The sequence below is a fragment of the Microtus pennsylvanicus genome, chromosome X (assembly GCF_037038515.1).
Source record: "Microtus pennsylvanicus isolate mMicPen1 chromosome X, mMicPen1.hap1, whole genome shotgun sequence".
In the NCBI taxonomy this organism is placed as follows: domain Eukaryota; kingdom Metazoa; phylum Chordata; class Mammalia; order Rodentia; family Cricetidae; genus Microtus; species Microtus pennsylvanicus.
The window spans coordinates 26,112,439-26,131,360 of record NC_134601.1 but is presented as its reverse complement, the minus strand read 5'-3'; the positions used below and the strand labels follow the sequence as shown (position 1 = coordinate 26,131,360).

The 18,922-nt window shown below is 38.0% G+C and overlaps 1 protein-coding gene across 2 annotated transcripts in view; it reads left to right on the top strand.

Moving 5' to 3' along the window:
* Pcdh19 (protocadherin 19) overlaps positions 1-18,922 on the top strand; it is a 104,224-nt gene that overhangs the window by 52,969 nt on the left and 32,333 nt on the right. Inside the window, exons 4-5 of one of the 2 annotated variants that reach the window (XM_075957179.1) lie at positions 5,852-5,910; positions 13,612-13,784. In XM_075957179.1, coding sequence (XP_075813294.1) covers positions 5,852-5,910; positions 13,612-13,784 — 232 coding nt within the window. The remainder of the gene's footprint in view (positions 1-5,851; positions 5,911-13,611; positions 13,785-18,922) is intronic. The other variant, XM_075957178.1, reaches the window with a different exon arrangement.

The window sequence follows — 18,922 nt, the reverse complement described above, 5'->3', positions numbered from 1 at the left end:
GTGGCCTGGGGATTTGTGCCACTGGGCAAAGAGTCTAGTCCTAGATATTTGCATTTATTGGGCTTCTTTCTCCTTAGGGTTTAAGTCTCTTCTAGTGATAAATGTGGTGCTGAGAGAGCTGCAGTCACTCTTCCAGAGACTAGGGCACAACTCAGTGAACTGGAAAAGTAATACAAAATGACAATTAAAGTAGGGCATTCTCTGCTTCCTTGAGGGCCTGACAAAGTGGAAGTAGTTGACTTCTGATGTGCCAGACTTATTAACATGGAAACATAACATATTACCCACCCCCAAAGTCTCACGCCACATTTCACATATCCAGAAGGATGCTTAGGAAAGAAAGTAGCAAACAAAGAAAGTACCTAAGCAGGCAAAATACAAACCAGAAAGCCCAAAATACTGCACAAAAGTCCATATATTCAAGGCCATGTAATTTCTATTTTAGGCTCTGTCTATCTCCATGCTCTAACTCAGAACTTATTAGCTCATTTTCTAGACTATGCTCAGACATATAATTTTATGGTTTCCAAGAACACAGTAGAGTAAAAGCATGTTGTGGGAGCTGTGGGCCTGCTTTTTGTCCCACCTGGCTCCTGCACGGCTAGCTTTACACCAGAAATAACAACACACAAACTGTATTCTTTTAAACACTGCTTGGCCCATTATATCTAGCCTCTTCTCGGCTAACTCTCGCACCTGGACTAGCCCATTTTTAATAATGTGTGTAACACCGCTAGGTGCGCTTACCGGGAAAGATTCAACATGTCTGACCTGGTGGCTTGCTTCATCGCATCTGCCCTGGAGCACAGTGGCCTCACATCTGAGCTCACTTCCTCTTCCTCCCAGCATTCTGTTCTATTTACTCCACCCACCTATGTTCCCACCTATCAGGGCCAAGCAGTTTCTTTATTATTTAACCAATAAAATCAACAGATTGATATATGACACTCCACATCATTTTCCAAGATAAGATGGCAAAAGGGTCCTAAAAAGCAGCAACACTTAGGGTTTCCTTTCAAGATAAAGCTGTGAGCCACCCAAAATTGTGTTTTGGGTATCATTGAGGGTACAATTTAATCTTGCACGGTATTTTATGTTTAGATGGGTAGTCACAAATAACCAAGAAAAGATTGTTATTTTTTTTTACATTATACAAAAAATTTGCTGAAACAGTTCAGAAACAAGCAGGAAAAGCTAAAGTGTAAGGTAGTTTCAGTTCTTAAAGGGGAAAATCTCTAACCTCTGGACATCCCAGCTATATAGAAATATTCATTTTTTAAGAGCTGTAGGAAAACCAAGTTTTACTAACTCAAGACCAAGAAGTCTCCTCTTGGAGAATTTCTAAGGGAAAAATGCTTCTAGTTAGAAAAAGAATTTGTGAGAGTATTGGGTGATTTTGAAAGTGACATATTCCCCATCAAGACTAGAAATTAAAGTTTGCTTTTGACCCAATTTTAATGTCAAAATTACGTTTTCAGAAACAAATGTTGTTCTTGTCTCTTGCTGTGTTTCTGTGTTAACCTGGCTGTCTCATTAGATGGGGACATTTCCTAGTGAAATTAAGGTGACATTTAGAGAAAAATTTCTCTTTCAAATGTTTCATGTTACGTGCCATTTAGAATACCTAGAGATGAGACTGGAATAATGTCAAGCAAATTTTGATTAAAAAAGACCAACCAGGAGCTTTATTTACACACAAAAGTAAAACTCTGTTATTACTTTTTGAAAAGTCTGTTCCTTCCTTCTATGGTTCTTTGTCCTACATTGAGATCACCTTGACTGATAAACTTCAGAAGTGCTATCATATGATCAACTGATAGCACAATATGACAATCGGCTTGTATGAGCTGTAGAGAGCTGTGTGGAGCCGCACCTGATGGCCATGTGTAGAAAGCTGCGTGGAGCCACATCTGATGGTGCTGGCTTCCACCCTCCGTGATCCCGAAAGCGAGTGCTCTCTGTGATAATCAACTCCTAATATTGGCTAAGGCCTGACTCATGCTCTTATGACGCAATGATTGTCAGCTGCTTGCATATGCGTGGACCTATGGGCAGTGCCCACCTGGCAATCCGGGGTTGGCGGCCCATGCCTTTTTAAAAGCTGGGAGAGGTTTGCCTGGAAAGAGAGAGAGAGAGAGAGAGAGAGAGAGAGAGAGAGAGAGAGAGAGAGAGAGAGAGAGAAAGAAAGAGAGAGAAAGAAAGAGAGAGAAAGAAAGAGAAGGAGGTAGCTTGCTGTGAACAAGGTCCTGAATAAACTGTCTGCAAGAAGAGCTCCGGTGTTGCATCTTCCTTGCTGGTCAAGGCGGGCGCGACAATGAGCAAACATGGGGCATTTAGCCAAAGCCTGTAACTAGTTCTTTGTTTATGACATTTGAACTTCTCCATGGAGGTATATTCACCTTACCATGGAAACTTTAAAAGTAGCATGGATTCCAGGCCAATTAGCGCAGCATTTTTGGTAGATGGTACTTTCTAAAACATTCCTGACATGATTCTGATATGCACTTGGGCTGAGAAACACTCATTTGAGATGTGCAAGCTGTTCCAGTTCATTAAGACAAGATGGTTTGTTTCTCAGGATGCTCAAGGTATCACTCTTCACCAGATGAGGAAAAAATCCATTCTTTCAGTGCGCAAGAATTGAATTTGAGTACACACCTGGGCTTAGTCTGAGACAGAATGTCTTTCGTACTGATATATGTGTGTGCGGTAGATTTGCACGTGCATATAGACCTGAAGTTGATGTCAAGTACTTTTCTTAGACACTCTTTACCTTATTATGCATTGAGACATGCTCCACTGTACCCAGAACTCGTGGTTTCAGCTAGTCTGGCTAGTTAGCATGATCTGGTTATTCTCAGTTTCTGCTTCCCAAAGGATTACAGGTGGGCTGCCAGGCTCACGATTGGCTTTTATGTGGGCCCAGGGCATGCAGAGTCCTGTCTTCATGCTTGTACAGTATACTAAGACGTCTCCTCAGACTGATCTAGAATTCTTGATGCTAATAAATGTAGATACGTAACATAATAGGCCTGCATGGCCAGTTAACTCAGTTGTTCTGAATGTAGTGCTTAAGCCAGAATAGTGGATTCTGTTCACGTGCAAATGATTCTGTTGCATAGATTGTTCCAGTAATTGCAACCAAGCTACTTCTTTAGGGACTGATGCTAGCTGTAAAGGCAAAGAGGTGGAATAGCTCCATTCATTCTGAGAAAGTTGATTCTAGAATCTGTTTTACGAGGATGCAGCATGGTCCATCTGCTGCTTTGCATAATGGAACATCCTTATTTGGAGTTCAGAATTCACAAGACTGGGAAACTTACTCATTAAGTTTGAAGAAGAGAGAAGATAGAGGAAGATGATAAAGTTCAATGTTATTTTTCTACCTTGAATGTCATATCGTACCTGTGACATCTGTCAACGATTAGCCAATTTTTGAACCTTGGTGAGTGGGAAGAATTGTTAAGGTCATTATGACCAGGACTTCTAGACTTCTCTAGTACTAACTTATTGACAGTGAGTGGAATACCTTATGATAAGATAGATTATTCCCTAAGGAGTCAAAAATAATACAGTCATAAGAGCGAACATTTGCAAGATTATTCCTCTCTTTTCAAACATGTGGTCCTTGCATGGTGTATGGAGGTCAGGACATCACAATGCACAGAGATTTAAATGCCTTCATCTGCACACACATGTAAAGTATTCTTCTGGAAAATATGTTTTTCTTAATGTGATGGTAACTTGGTATGGTGTTCCTGATTTTTCTGCAAGCCCAATCAATACCTTCTACTTTTCTTTTTTTTTCTAGTGCTTTGTGTATCTATGTATTTTTTTTTGTGCTACGTTTCTTGTAAAGATTCAGTAAGTTTGAACAGGCCAGGTACTTGTTTCTTTATGAGAATGAAGTAAATTTCTGGTTCTACTTGTGATGTCAAGCTCCATAGAAATCAGTGTTGGCAGGGAATCTCATTGTGAACACTGATAAATGCTGTTGAATTTCTCTTTTGAATTCATGTTCCTATTGCACTTCGCACAGGAGGAAACTGACGCACAGAAAATTAAGTTAAATTTAGCAAAGATTGTTTAATGATACAAAGAAGTAGATCACTGAGTGCTCAGTCCATCTCCTATTTTGATAGGGTACCATGATTTTTATCAGGGGACAACTTGTTAAATTGAGTATTGCAGTGAATATAATAAAACAACCCACACTTAACACCATTTTGCCCATTGTGTTGGTAAAAAAAATAGTTAGATCGAATGTTTCTTGGTTAAGGGACTTCTGAATAAGTTATTATAGCAAATACTAAGGTCATATTTCCAACACATATCTCCACTAATTACTTATTCACAATCTCAGCATTCACTTACAGATCAATACAGAAAAATGGACTGACCATTTTTATTTTTATTTTATTTTTTTATTCTTTGGAACTATTTCTTCCAATATCATCAGAAATTACTTGTTATTTTATTTACACCAAAGAGTATCTAAACATTTAGAAGAAGCAGTGTAAATAGACATTATCCAGTCTATCTTCAAGTGAGGGCTGTGTGGAAACATGGACATATGCTAGTAAGTACTGGACACTGGTGGGTTTTGTTTTCTTTTCAGTTCTCTCTCCTTTTATCCTCCCAACTAGTTAGTGCCAGCTTCCTGCTTACTTTCTAGGCATGTAGGGCCCTTCCCCTGACTGTTGGCTGTTTAGTGTGGTAGCTGGGTCTGCTATTACCTGCCTCATTTTCTCCTCTATCAAACTGTGAATCTTTGAATGTCAGGATTGCATCTAAGAGCCTCGGCCAGTCAATGTCTGACAGGTAGTCATCTGAAAAGAATCTGCTATTTTGTTCTCTAGACAGCTATTGTATTTCCATTTCCAGGCACTTCCAGTTGAAGTGATTGCAGAAAGCCGCTAAAGAATGGTGGGAATAGCTGAATGGCAGGATGAGGGAAGAGATGTGTTTGGGCATTTGGAGTTCATACAAAGGTTCAACAAGAGCTGTGCTTTTAACATTGGTGTATGGTCATGTTTTCTAGGACACTGACTTTAGTATAGATGTGTCCTTGGCTTCTATCCATTTTAAGACTGCCCCCCTTCAAACTGCCCAGATGCCCTGTGCTCAAAAGCTGTTTTCCTATCTCTTTCATCTTTCAGGTACCCTGCACTTGCTTTTGTAAAGCCCTTGCTCCAGCCAGCTACTGTAACCAGATTACACAGTAGAGATTTAATGATAGGAACGGAGACAGGGGTTTGCTTGCAAACTTCATGCTACACATGAAAGGCTTTGTTACCCCATGTGGGCTGCTTTTTACCCTGTTTTGGGCATAATACTTGTTTGCCTTTATATCTGTGATAAAATGAAAGCCATCTTGTGTAACTGATGCTGAGCAAAAGTCTTAAAACAAAGGGAAGTGCAGCGTTTAAACCCATAGTAGGAGATTACCTTGCCACATTTCCATATCTTTGGAATAAATATTTTAACATGTTAATTATCTACTTCTAATAAAAATACCTTTGAACTTATAGTCAATTTGGTGGGCATAAAATGGTCTCTGCTGGGGAATTGGGAGCAATTAGTTTCTGTAGCGATTGTGAGTCATACTCTCTCTTGTCTCTAAGTGGTTACATGGTCAGTAGCCAGCCATATTCTAGAGAATGTTTGTATCAAGTCCACCCTGGCCTTCAGGAGTAAGATGCTGCCTTTGGAGGGCCTTTGGAGGCCCCAAAGAAGGCATTCATCAAACTGCTGCCCCATTACTGCTTTGCACTGTAAAATAATCCTTTTAAGTAGAACATTTGTATTCTTATTGTGAATCATTTTTTAATCTTTTTCTTTCCCATTGCAGACTGAAAATTATTCCTTTGACTCTAACTACGTGAACAGCCGTGCCCATTTGATCAAAAGGTATGTTGGTTTGCTTTCAAAGTCCTACTGCTTAGCTTGATTTAATATGAAAAAACCCCAAGCCATTAATTTTTAGAAACAATACCATTTTGACTGTGAGTGCTATGTGCTTGTGCTAGGAAGTGTGGGAAACATAGAGAAAGCATAGAAAGTAAGGATCACTGCTAATTCTCCTACACAAAGAGAATCAATATTTATTTCCACCAAAACATATGCAAAAATAAAAATAAAATTGGGATGGCATAAAATATTTTACTGGTGATATTTGGAGTCAATATTAGAAAGATTAGAAAAATTAGAAAACTTTCAAAATCATACTGAGATCCAAACTTTTGTTGCCACTCAGTTTAAATATTAGGAAGCCTCAACTTTTGTTCTCTTGTGGAGCCTGTGGTATGTTCTGAGGTTGTTGTTATTTTGACAGTTTTCAAAATTTAAAGACATTTAAATGACAGATGAAATATCTTTTATAATACTTCTTAGATGAGAGAGGAAAAGAAAAATTTCCAATTTAATACTTGTCAAAGCATTTTGAAATGTTTTGGTGGAAATCTGAAATTTGTATGATTGGTTGCTTACAACTTAGCTGTAGTTTGAGTACAAAGCAGAGGCCAGTATTGAAAGATTCCACCTGCTATGGCGAACCCTAAATTCTTAGTATTGGGAGGAAGATAAAAGCTTCACTGGAGGTAAAACTAAGCAAAGGAGAGAACATTGTGTGCAAAAGTATCCCAGAAGCTGCCCATTCCGATGATGCCTTTATTGTTGTTTCATGTAACTAGCCTCTTGAATGGTCCAGTAGTTATTCTACAGTTAAAATTGAACACTAGGTATGTTTGTTAAAATAACAGCAATAAAGCAGAGGAGCAAACGGGCTGCATTAGAGCTGTAGTGGAAAAGATCTGAAAATTCTATTATTTTGCTGGCTGTAATCCCATAAATTTATATCACTGTAAGAGTGGGATTCAAAGCAAAAACAAAATCCTTATTTGTAGTATAAGAAACTTGAATTCACATCTAATTTAATCTACGATGCTGCAGTAACCCCCAAAACTATGGTAGATTCATCTATATTGGCTAGGGATAGCTTGTAACCTTAAGTGATGATCATTAGTTATCTTGTATTATCAGTCATAGAATAATTTAGACAATTTTTGAGTTGTGGGGAAGAATGCTTTAAACAAAAGGGAAAGAATTGAAAATTATCTAAGTTATTTATTTTAGGAAGAAAGGAAAAGCCTCTTTATATGTACTGATTAGAGGCGCTTTGCTGGAAAATACTGCTTTGTTTTCTGCTTCGGGACTGTTATTTTCAGAGCTTCTTTTTGAACTGGTAAAAACAGTGACTTGCTTGATCTTTACAAGTCTCTGGAGCTAGCTCGTTCTGGGTACCTGGAAATTCTCTGACTGGGTTAAACTGATAACATGAGCCTGATTTTCATAGCCTAGTAGAAGGCTGGGACTCCTGGGGACCTGCACATCTTAGATCAGCTTCAAATATCCAACTTCCAAGGCAGGCTTATGAGATAAAGACTTATGTTAAAGTGTTTAGCTTTGGGGATACATGTATTTCCACGACAGCTTTGAGACTCACTGGACACCTGTGATTTTGATTAATTACTTTACATGTATTTTTTTATACACACATGCGCACAAAAGCTACATCCTGAACTGAGTGAGCTCTTGGAGGAAACATCTCCAGATGTGGCCTGAAATCAAAAGACAGTAGTTTATTTACCAGGGATCACCTGATTAAGAGGAAACATCTGAAAGCTTGGGAAACACACACAGTTTTGTCAGTTTCTTTTTATAGAACTGTGGCGGTTAAAGGTTTAAGAACCTTTAAGGCCTTAGAATTTATAGGGACAGTTGCATTTAAAAAACGTGCCAATCCCTAGAAAGATACAGGCTGTTTTGTGTGTTATCCTTTTCGAGAGGATAGCCATTGCAAGTGTAAAATTGGTAGGAGATGACGGTGGTGACTAACACAGCACGGATCCCCCGGGAGGGGAAGAGTGATCAGCTGGCTCCCCAAGATGTTTAAGAGGTCTATATGTTTTCTTCAAGACTCATGTTTGAAAAAAAAAAGCTTTTGGACAGGAAATTCCGAATCTTGTCATCAGTCTTAATTTTATTAGCAAATCTCTGATTTTTTAAAATGTCAGGCAAAGCTCAGCCTAACTGATTTGTTTCCTATACATTTTTCTCACCTGACATTCAATTTTTAATTATCCACGGACATTTCCTGGAATGTTGTTTTGAACTTTCTTTGCCTGACTCTTACACACAGACACTTTATTCTTTTACAGCTGTCTACATTTGGGAGTTGAGCACTGGTCATCCCTGGCCCTTTCTTGCAGCAGTCAGAGTTTCTATAAAAAACTGTAAAAAGATGGGGAAAATGTATTTCATTTTTCTGGTATAAGAACAAAGGAGTTGAAAATACTACTGAAACAACTTATCAAGAGAAACATGGGAGGAGTAAGAATGACTTCTGGTCATTTGAGGGCTGTGATCATGATGAAGTGATTTCATAGGACAGTCAGTACCTTAATATCCATCTTCTGTTGTCTTATATTCTGTTATTGGCAATCACAGGGGTAATCTCAATATAACTCCAAAGGGGAACAAGGTTTTATAGACGTGAATCAAAATTGAAAAGCATGAGGACTGCATCTGGAAGGGACAAAGAAGGTCTATGGCATATTCTCCACAATTTTCTGTATGGAGGAATTCCAACATTATAGCTCTGAATTATTTTTTATAACATTAAATGCAGTCTTAAGATATACCCAAGGAGCAATCAGGGTTCCCTGCCCTGTGGGAAGTCCAAGGACCTCCCACCTCCATCCAGGTCTAGTAAGGTGAGCATCCAAACTGCCTAGGCTCCCACAAAGCCAGTACGTGCAGTAGGATCAAAAACCCATTGCCCTTGTTCTTGAGTTCTCAGTAGTCCTCATTGTCCGCTATGTTCAGCTAGTCCAGTTTTATCCTATGCTTTTTCAGACCCAGGCCAGCTGGCCTTGGTGAGTTCCTGATAGAACATCCCCATTGTCTCAGTGTGTGGGTGCACCCCGATTGGGGGAGGGGAGGGAAATGGGAGGCGGTGGCGGGGAAGAGACAGAAATCTTTAATAAATAAATAAATAAATAGAGCAAAACAGCAAAAAAAAATAAAAGCTGGTAGAACTGCAGTGATGTTGATTTAGCAACACATGATTAAACTGTTTCTAACTTTCTGCTACCAAAAAACAAAACAAAACAAACAAACAAAAAAGATATACCCAAGGTAGTTTCTGAGAGAAGCCCAGGTTAGCAAAATAAGTTGGGAATTTTTTTTCAGAGTGTAATTTTTATTCCCACTATGTTTGTATCCTTGCTATGGTCTCAAAGTAAGAACGGCCAGCAGTGCTACTTTACCCCGGCTGTAACATGCTTTCCTCAATCTTGCTCTCTGCACTGCCGGCTAATATCTACTCCTGTGGTGTTTTGGGGGCCATACCAAGCAGAACACGAGGCTGTAGCTCAAAGAAAACACAATAGCAATTGAGCAACACATCAGAAAGAGTTTAGAGAGGAAAACGAGCCCTGGTTTCTAAGCTATGTATGGGGGTTTTCCTTACCAACAAAACTGTCCCGGAGTTCCGTAGCATCTGCTATGGTGCCATGTATATAATAAGTATTTGGTACATCTTTTTCAGATAACCATGAGTAAGGAGTGGAAGGAAACATCCTAATTTTCCCACTTAAATAAAAACAGCAGTAAACTTTCTTTGAAAACAACAATTTCTGAACAATACTATACATTGATAAAGGCAGTCCTTAACTCCAGCTTCAGAGAAGTTTCAAATTTAACAGGTTTCAAGGTGATTTATGACAGAGGTGGTCCAGAAAACACTCTGGATTATATTTTTAAAAGTCAGTTACAATACTCTTTTGACTTTCTCTTCTTAATTGCAAATGACATTCTCTAAATACGTGGGATAGGCTATTGGAGATATGACCTGCATTTTTTCAGATTCATCTATCTTTTGCAAAATTATTATTTTAAAGGGCACGCATAGTATTAGTATTAGAGTAATATTTTTTCTAGCCTATGTAGACAAAACCTTGTGTATAGAACCTTGTTTTAGGTGTTTTCAAATAAACTTGTACCTCTGCTGGCCACCAGAGCAGTAATAGAAACGTTTGCATTTACAATACCATTGGAAACAGATGCCTCTTATTTATTGTCCCACAAAACTTGTTTTACAAGTCTCTCATCTCCCAAGAGGTAGACAGGTAATAAAGCTAGTGAAATCAGCGTTTTTTATGCCTGGCATAAATTGTTATTTGTTTTGGGTGAGTAGCCATTTACCAGGCTGTTTTACTGTTTGCAGCATGTTGCCCACTGGTTCTTAAACTGCCTTACACAAATTCATCCATTAAGCCACTAAATGTCCTTACAAGATCACAGTAATCGGTACTTTGTTTGTCAGGTGGGCAAACTGATCTTTAACTGAGTTAACTGTCCTGAGGTATGAGAAGGTGGCCATACCTTTGATTTTTCTTCCTTTGCTCACACCAGCAGTTCCTTAGATCCTAGTAGCTAATCCTTCACAGTTTTAATATTTATGCTTTTTGAAACCTGAAACAAGCAAACAAAAAACAATCAAACAAAATACCTGGAAGCCCCGAGGTATATTGCAGTATTCTGATGCATATAAAATAGATGACCAAATTTTTGAAAGTCAGATCTCAAACCAATTAGGAGAAGTGAGATAGAGATTACCAGCTTCCAGAGAGATAAGATAATTAAACAATTAAACATTATGTTTAGCTTGAAGATTTTGAGAAGTCAAAACGGTATATAAGGTCATATATTTTATCATTCAATAAAGCAAGGATACATATTTGACAGGAGAGATAGTTCTCTGTTCCTGATTTTAGGAGAAATAGAACAATGGACAATGGCTGACAGTTGTTTACATGAAGACAGGAACATTCATTAAATAAATATAAAATTCTTATACCAATCTCATAAATTATCATAGCCATACTGTTTAATTGTAATGTGAATGAGACATTATAATACAGAATAATGATCATATTTCTATCTGGATCTTTGTGCAAAGTATTTCAATGAGTCCTCAGAATGATCTTGTGAGGATTATATATGGAGCCCAGAGACATAGAAACAAAATAGCAGATTTTCGGTTATCACTTGCCCTAATGACTCCAAGTTCAGTGCTTTCTCTTGCACGCTATATTACAAGAATACTGGAGAAAAAAAAATGTATCAAGTTGTTCTAACTGAGGGTGATTTGGCAGTGTCTCCCTGAGGAGATTTTTCACTGTTAAACTTGGTGGTGGTCATCACTGGCATCTAATGGGCAAAGGCCAATAGGCCGATTAAACATCTCATAATGCACAGAACGTACACAACCAAGAATTATGTGACCTAAAAATTCAATAGTGCCAAGATTAAGATGCTCTATTCTAAGGGATGGCCAATTACATTTGTCTTTAGACTTTTTCATTCGCCATCATATATCTCAAGCAAATTTTGGCAACTGCTGAAATGCATTCAATTTAGACTTGAGATCTTTGGCTTAACATGGCAGTTTTAGTGCTGAGGATTTAAAGAACTTTCCGTTATGTTTCAAAACCAGATGATATAGGTTGAAAAGCTAATATTTGTTATAGAATGGAACAGCCTGTAATATCATCTAGGCAGGTCATTTGTTCTCTCTTGAGGTATATGAGTGCTTGTAGGCAGGGCCAATTTTTGTTTCTAAAATATAAACTTTGAATCTATTTAAACTTTGAATTAGTATATACAGGAAGCCACAGAGTCTGTGCCATGAAGGTGGAAACGGTGAGACACTTTTAAATTATAAGTTTCCAATTGGTCTTTTTGATCACGAAAGAACTGTAGAACTTTCTTAAATAGATCTGCATTCTGGTAGGTGGATAGGACTGAGTTATCTGTGTGACATAATTTGGAGGAATTGCGTGACTGTTGAGTGACTGGATTTTAGTGACTTTGATGCTCAGATATATTTTCTGAAGTAGCTAACTAACAGGCTAGTGCTTCCCATCACCAAACTCTTCATTTCGTTATTCCAGTTACTGCTCTCTTGAGCTTTCACTTTTTATGCTTATGCCACCAAGGATTCAACATCCAGGTTGATCATGTGTTAATTTTCTGTGTGCTTCCTTTAGGACAAATGTGCAGAGTGGCAATGTATCCTTGTGTTCATGGCATAGCTCTTTACCATATGTAGTGAATATTCTTATGTCTCTGAGGGACAGGGCTGTGAATGTTGACTCATGCAGGTTAAGATGTTGATACATGCAGTTGTTGAATATTCAGAATTTCTGTGCTCTGTCACCAATAAGCTAGAAGACCAGAGAAGATGATGGTATAATTGAAAGCCCGAGAATTAGAGACCCAGTTGTAGAGATCCCAGTGTGAGCCTGAAAGCCTGGAAATGAGGAGAACTGAATATGGAAGAATATTGATGTTCCAGTTCAAGCAGAAAGAATATTCAACATTTTGCCTATTGTTCTTTTCAGGTCTTCTTCAATGGATTGGATGAGTCCCACCAATACTGGGAAAAGATCCATGCTTTATTCAGTTCTTCAATCAGCTAACCCACTCAAAGACCCATTCCAAAATAAGGCTTAACTGGCTACCTGGATTACCCTTGGTCCAGTCAAGTTGACACATAAAATTATCCCAAACACATTCCATGTACCAACTGTTTTTCTCAGCTACTGTCAGTCATCCTTTTCTTTGAATTGGTTCCTCTGCCATTTTTACTCAGAACTGGCAGGAAGACATGTGGTATTGCAGTTTAGGTTTGTAATCCCAGGATGCAGGAGGAGGCTGATGAAGGGGCTTATCCCAAGTTCAAAGACTAGTGTGGGCTGTGTATCAAGTTCCAGGTCAACCTGATGTACAGAATGAGACCCTGTCTTAAAAACAAAACAAACAATCAAACATCTAGGAGACTGACCTGGTTTCTCCAACCTTGATCATCCTTTTAATTTTAATTATACTATTTCAAGTTCTGCCATTTTTGCTTTTTATAGTTGGTGATTATTAGATATCTCTAGAGAAGCAATTTTCATAATAGTTAAGATTTTAAGCACTGAAACTTGACAAGCAAGGGTTGATCTTACATGTGCTATACTTTTTTCCCTAGCAGTGTGACCTTGGGCAAGTTATTTAACTTCTATATATCTCTGTTATCTCATCTGCAAGTAGTAATATTATTAGCACCTTTTCCTTGTACAGCATAAATGGCTTAAAAATTAATGTTGATCTCTTAAAATAGTAACTCATAAACAGTAATTTCTCAGAAAACATTGGCTATTTCTATTTGACTCTAACTGTATCGAAATAGAAAAACTGCAATGTTAACATTCTTTAAAAGTGCTTTTAGATTTTTGTCTTGTTCGTCCTTGTCTGTTGTGTAACACTAAAAAGAAGCAAATAAAAATAATTAGCTGTATCAACATCCAATGTTGAGAACTTCTATATATTGTTAAGTTGTATTACCTTCAAACAGAAATGTCTCTTCTCCATATTTTTTTTCCCTTTTGGACACTCTAGCTCCTGCTGGCCTCCTTACAGAGCTGACATCATCCTGGCCTGGAAAGATTTTAAAAATCAGATCTATCACAGTTGTAAATTAACATATTTTCTTCAACCCAGCAGCTCCACCTTCAAGGACCTGGAGGGCAACAGCCTGAAGGATAGTGGACATGAGGAGAGTGACCAGACTGACAGCGAGCATGATGTCCAGAGGAGCCTGTACTGTGATACTGCTCTGAACGATGTGCTGAATACCAGTGTGACCTCCATGGGATCTCAGATGCCCGACCATGGTAAGGGATGGACAACGTTAAGTCGAAACTATGTGTTCCAAAGAACCAAGAATCTTTCTAGACATATTGTGTTACTTTACTGCAGGGCACATGTTATTATGAAGGGATTCCCTTAGCTCACGTGTTAACAGCATATCGAGAGTTTTGAGGTGTTACAACATCTATCAGGATAAGTCTACCTTCTTATGTAATGTTGGGGAATTTTATAAGGTGACTGAATCCACATTGTTTTTAAATAATAACTGCTTTGAGCCCATAGGAAGTAAGCAGATGCTTTCTCATCAGGAATAAATGACTGTTATGCTATAGTGTATGGATTCAGCTGATCAATTAAATTGCATAGAATGCAACTCTAATGAGACCAGAGGGGTGGGATTTATTTCTCTACTAGTCTAGCAAACTTTTCCCAGAGACTATTCTCTGCCCATGGATTTTGTAGTCTTTCCTGAGGATAGAAAATGCTAGACTTTCCATTTTTGCCTACAGGACTACTATTCCAAAGCCATGGAGCTACTGCAGAACCCCATGCCATTGGTTACAGGGGAGACAGGTCAAAAGAATGTGACTGAGTCAATACAAAGCCTTCTGTTATTGTGAGATAAGTGAGTCACAAAGCACATATCAGGAGCCACATCCCCATGTGGGAAGAGAATCTACTTGTATGAATCCAGGCACAAGCACTTTTAGAGAGAGGTGCTCTTTAAAACTGTGATAGGCAGAAACCAGGGTCTGAAAACAGTAGCAGAGTTCAGCTAAGGCAGATTGTTCATACAGACTTGGGCACAAATGTCACTTTCAATATTTTACTGATGTAAACATGGTATGCAAACAGCCTGTCTTTCCCAATTAAGAAGTATGAATTCAATTTGGTGTTTAGGCTCAGTGAAGCTTCCGAATGCTTGGCTATGTCTTGAGAAAAGCTAGTCTCATGCTCAGCTGGAAGTCCTACTGCTAAAAGTCTTAAAGATGAGAAAACAAAATATGGTAATTCCGTGCTGGTCGTCAGCTGTCTCATTTCACTGTAAACATCATTAAACTCTTTTGTTTTGGTTTTCTAAATGAATCCAAAAAATGCATGATTCACAAAACAAAATGTTTCTTCATGGAAAAAAATAGCCACTGTAGATTCTATTAAATTGCCTAATCCATTCCCTCCTCAGGAGACTCAAGTGTCAAAGTCTATAATATAGAGAGGTCACTACCAATTGTACCCTGCTTCTTTCCTTAATTGGAGAGTGGTGACATCTGCAGAGATAATATACTTTCTGGGAAATCTTCCTATATGACTGAGGATAAAGAATTAAACATTTTTATAGCTGAAACAGAGGCAATTTAATTCTCAGAAGATGCAGACAGATATGTATCATTTCCTACTCATGTGTATCTCAAAGAAATGCGCTCTTTGTTGAGATCAGGGAGGTTTTCTGTTAGATGCTCTCCAAAATGAAATGACTCCAGGAAAGAAACTAGTTGTAATTGATTCTCACTTTATGCCTGGCTGGACCAACATCTGTTTTAATTTTTTGTCATATTTCTCAAGGAAAACAATATCAGTGGGTTGCAGCTAGATGTTCTGAGTGTTTCTTACAAACGGGTTGCATTACGTACTGTATAGATTGAATAATAGCAAGAATATTAGAAAACAAATATGTGGCAGTATCCAAAGACTCTCTTACATAACAAAGTGATGACTTCACACACATCCGTGCCTGTAGACACATTTTTTCTTGGTATACCATTTTGACAACATCTTTACATTTTGTTTTTTGGTATTTGATTGACATACTTTTCTTTTCTTTTTTCTTTCTTTCTTTTTATTGTTCTGACAATGACTAAACTTTGAGCCAACCCTTGACCTGGTCCTTTCCAGATTGAGTGGCAAAAGGAATTAAACTCTTGTTTGTATCTCAGTCTTTACCTGTGATAGCCCACAACTTCCAATGGTTTTGTAATGATATGTAGCTGTGGTATTCCAAATCATCTCCAGGCTTGCCACAGGAACTTGGGTTGATTATATTTCTCTGAAAATCATCACAACTTTTCCAGCCATTTAACATTTTTAAACATATTTCTCTGAAAATCATCACAACTTTTCCAGCCATTTAACATTTTTAAACATTTGTTGCCTTGAATCTGCAGTCATGGAAGGGCTTCTTCTTTTGTCCTTCGGCTCAGTAGTTGAAAGGCACTCACTGGATGAATTCCCCAAGCATGCCTGATTTTGAACTTCCCAGGCAAAGTTCTGAATCTGATACTTCTTCTGGTTTATGAGAACCATTGCAACATCACACCAAATGTAACCAGTAAAGGTTACCTTAACATCACTGTATTGGGGAGTTAGACTCACCTTGGGTGTCATAACTGGGTCTTCCTTATGACATTCCTACTTTTAGGGGCTGGAGAGATGGCTCAGTGGTTAAGAGCATTGCCTACTTTTAACATTAGCATTGCCTCTTTTTCTGTACATGTGGGAACATGTGTTTGATGAGAAATCCCAGGAATATCAAACTAAAAATGACTTTACGCACCTATAATTTTTCCTTGAGCAGGCAGGAATGACGTGTTATATGGGTTCATATTGTATTGTCAATATTTAGAAAGCTACAAATTATATTTGGTTCATTCTTTTCAAGAGACATTGGAGACCTGGGTTTCATTGTACTGCTCTAAGTATCTTCAGTATTTTTGTAACTTTGCTACAGCATAAGAATTCTCAATGTGAATGGCAGGCAGATTTTCTGTCTTGAGTAAAGGGCCAAATGTTGTAGTTTTCAGTAGCTTTTCTATGAAACTCTTCCTATGCATAGAAACCCCAGAATCACTATGTTCAATGAAGGTAGGAGACTTTTAAAAAGACATTCAAATTTAAAGGTCAAAACCCTAGTCACTGGAGAGTTCCGATTGTGTTTTTGATTACATATTTCCACAAACATGTTTGTGAGCTGCGTCAGAATAGCAACAAAGGAATGTTAAGAGCCTCTGCTGTCTACCTTACTTTCAACCCTGGCATTTCTTAATGAGTTTGAAAACAGGGCAGGTGGTGGGTGAACTTGCTGAGCTTAATTCCCCGGTTGCTACAGAATTCCAGATTTATTTGTCATCCATCATGTCCATGAATTAATATGACTTATCTCGGTTTGTCCCCAGTCCTGTGGATTTTGTGACTTCCCAGAAAGGAAGATAATGGAACATTTTTTAACATGTGCTTTCTCTTGACACACGGTCCTTCTTAGAATATTATCTCTCAATTGGTCTCAAAGTACCTTGAGAACAAGTTAAGTGTTGTCACGTTAGGCAGGCTTATCTTCTGACTTGGCTCATGAGGTGATTTGATGCTGAGCTAGGGAGTCACAATCTCATCTCTTAACCAGTGCTTTCCCTATCTGATTTTATTCAGTGAATTTACCACCTTCTTGAGAAGATAAGAATATTGACTCCTTAAGTGGCTGAAATTGACAAGTAGGGTGAAGAAAGATGTCAGTGGCTCATGGTTTTGTTGCGTAATTGAAAGCATTACCAGATTGAATCTTTCTGTAGTCAATGTTTCTCTGAGAGTAGTGATGGGGTTAGTAGACCTCTTGCTGCCCTCTCACCTTTTTTTGCAAGGTCATTTATGGTGCTGTGGCTATTAAATTATGCTTAACCGTGTAATATGAGTATGAAACTGAAGTTTATGGGGATCATAGCTCAGAACTGCACACTAGTTCCAAGCCCAAGTAATTTGTTTCAGATCACACTCAATTTCATTCCTTATGATTTTAAACATTGATTATAAATTCATCTACTGAAAAGATGACTGTAATTGCTCTAATATGCACCTAGTTTGGAGTTTGCTACAACACTGAGTTGGTTTCCTCCCCATGCTAATTGGTACCAAATAGAAGCAATGCACAGAAATTTACAGTGATGTTGATCTAGTTTTCACATCCAAACACACTCAAATGCAAGATAATCAGTGCTTTATTTTGGAAAGTACTGCATTTTACTTAATTTGTTTATTTATTAAGATTATCACCTAAATATCGCTCAACATATTTGCGTGTAAAACATGAATCAGAAGAAGTTGGTGTGCACCTAATGTGACTACTACTACAAAATTGTCATAAAAATGTCCCATAGTCTTCACCCCATGCACAGATTAATGTCAACTACTAGTGTATTAAGATGTTTGTACCCTCAACACTCTATCTCCAGTATGGAATTTCATTTTCTTTAGCCTTTTAAGTAAATTATCATTCAGTGACTGGGCAGCTTTATCTCCTTATCTATCCCCAGACTTTCCTCTCACCTCACTACATTTTCAAACACTCATTTCAATTAATCTCTTGGAAAAACAAGGAGTTCTCAGTGGAGAATATTTTGTGACATTGGAAAGCAATGTGCTGCTGGATTCCAGAAATTGTAGCATGGGCCAGATGTTCATAGAGTAATTGAAAATTCCATTTTATCAGAATAGCATTTGCTGTCAAAAAGTTTTATCTTTACTTCAACAAAGAGGTTGATTAGATCCCCCTGGACCTGAATTAGCATCTTTGAGGATAGATACACTGTTCTGCAATTCATGTGGTTATTTCTTCCCTAGTTCTCCTCCAATAGAAACTTTTAGAAATATTTTCATCTTCTTGCAAATGTACCCACTGAAATGTTTAATTACTTGAATATAAGATTATGTTTACAATGTTGCTACTTATGTATCTTTCATCTTTATTCATTCTGCCCCAGGTAGTATAGTATTTTGACATTAAGCAGAAATAATGCATACACAAAACACATTAATACTTCATCCAAATATTTAAAAAAAATCATGCCACATTTATTTATTCTATTTGTGAATATGTGAGTGTGGGTGTGAGAAAGAGAGAGAGAGAGAGAGATCAAGCTTGTAGTGATGTAGTGACAAACATGTTTTTCAGGCCAGAGAACAACTTGGGAAAGTTGGGTCTATTCTTTCACCATATGAATATATGAGTGCTGGGGACTGAACTCGGTCCATCAGGCTTGGCTGTAAAAGTCTATACCTACTGACCATCTTGCCATTTGTCACTTGACTATATTTTTGAGGTATATGGCACTGGAAGTTGAATGTGTTAACTCTGCTGTTATTGACTACCAAAGTACCATATTTTTACTTTGCAGTA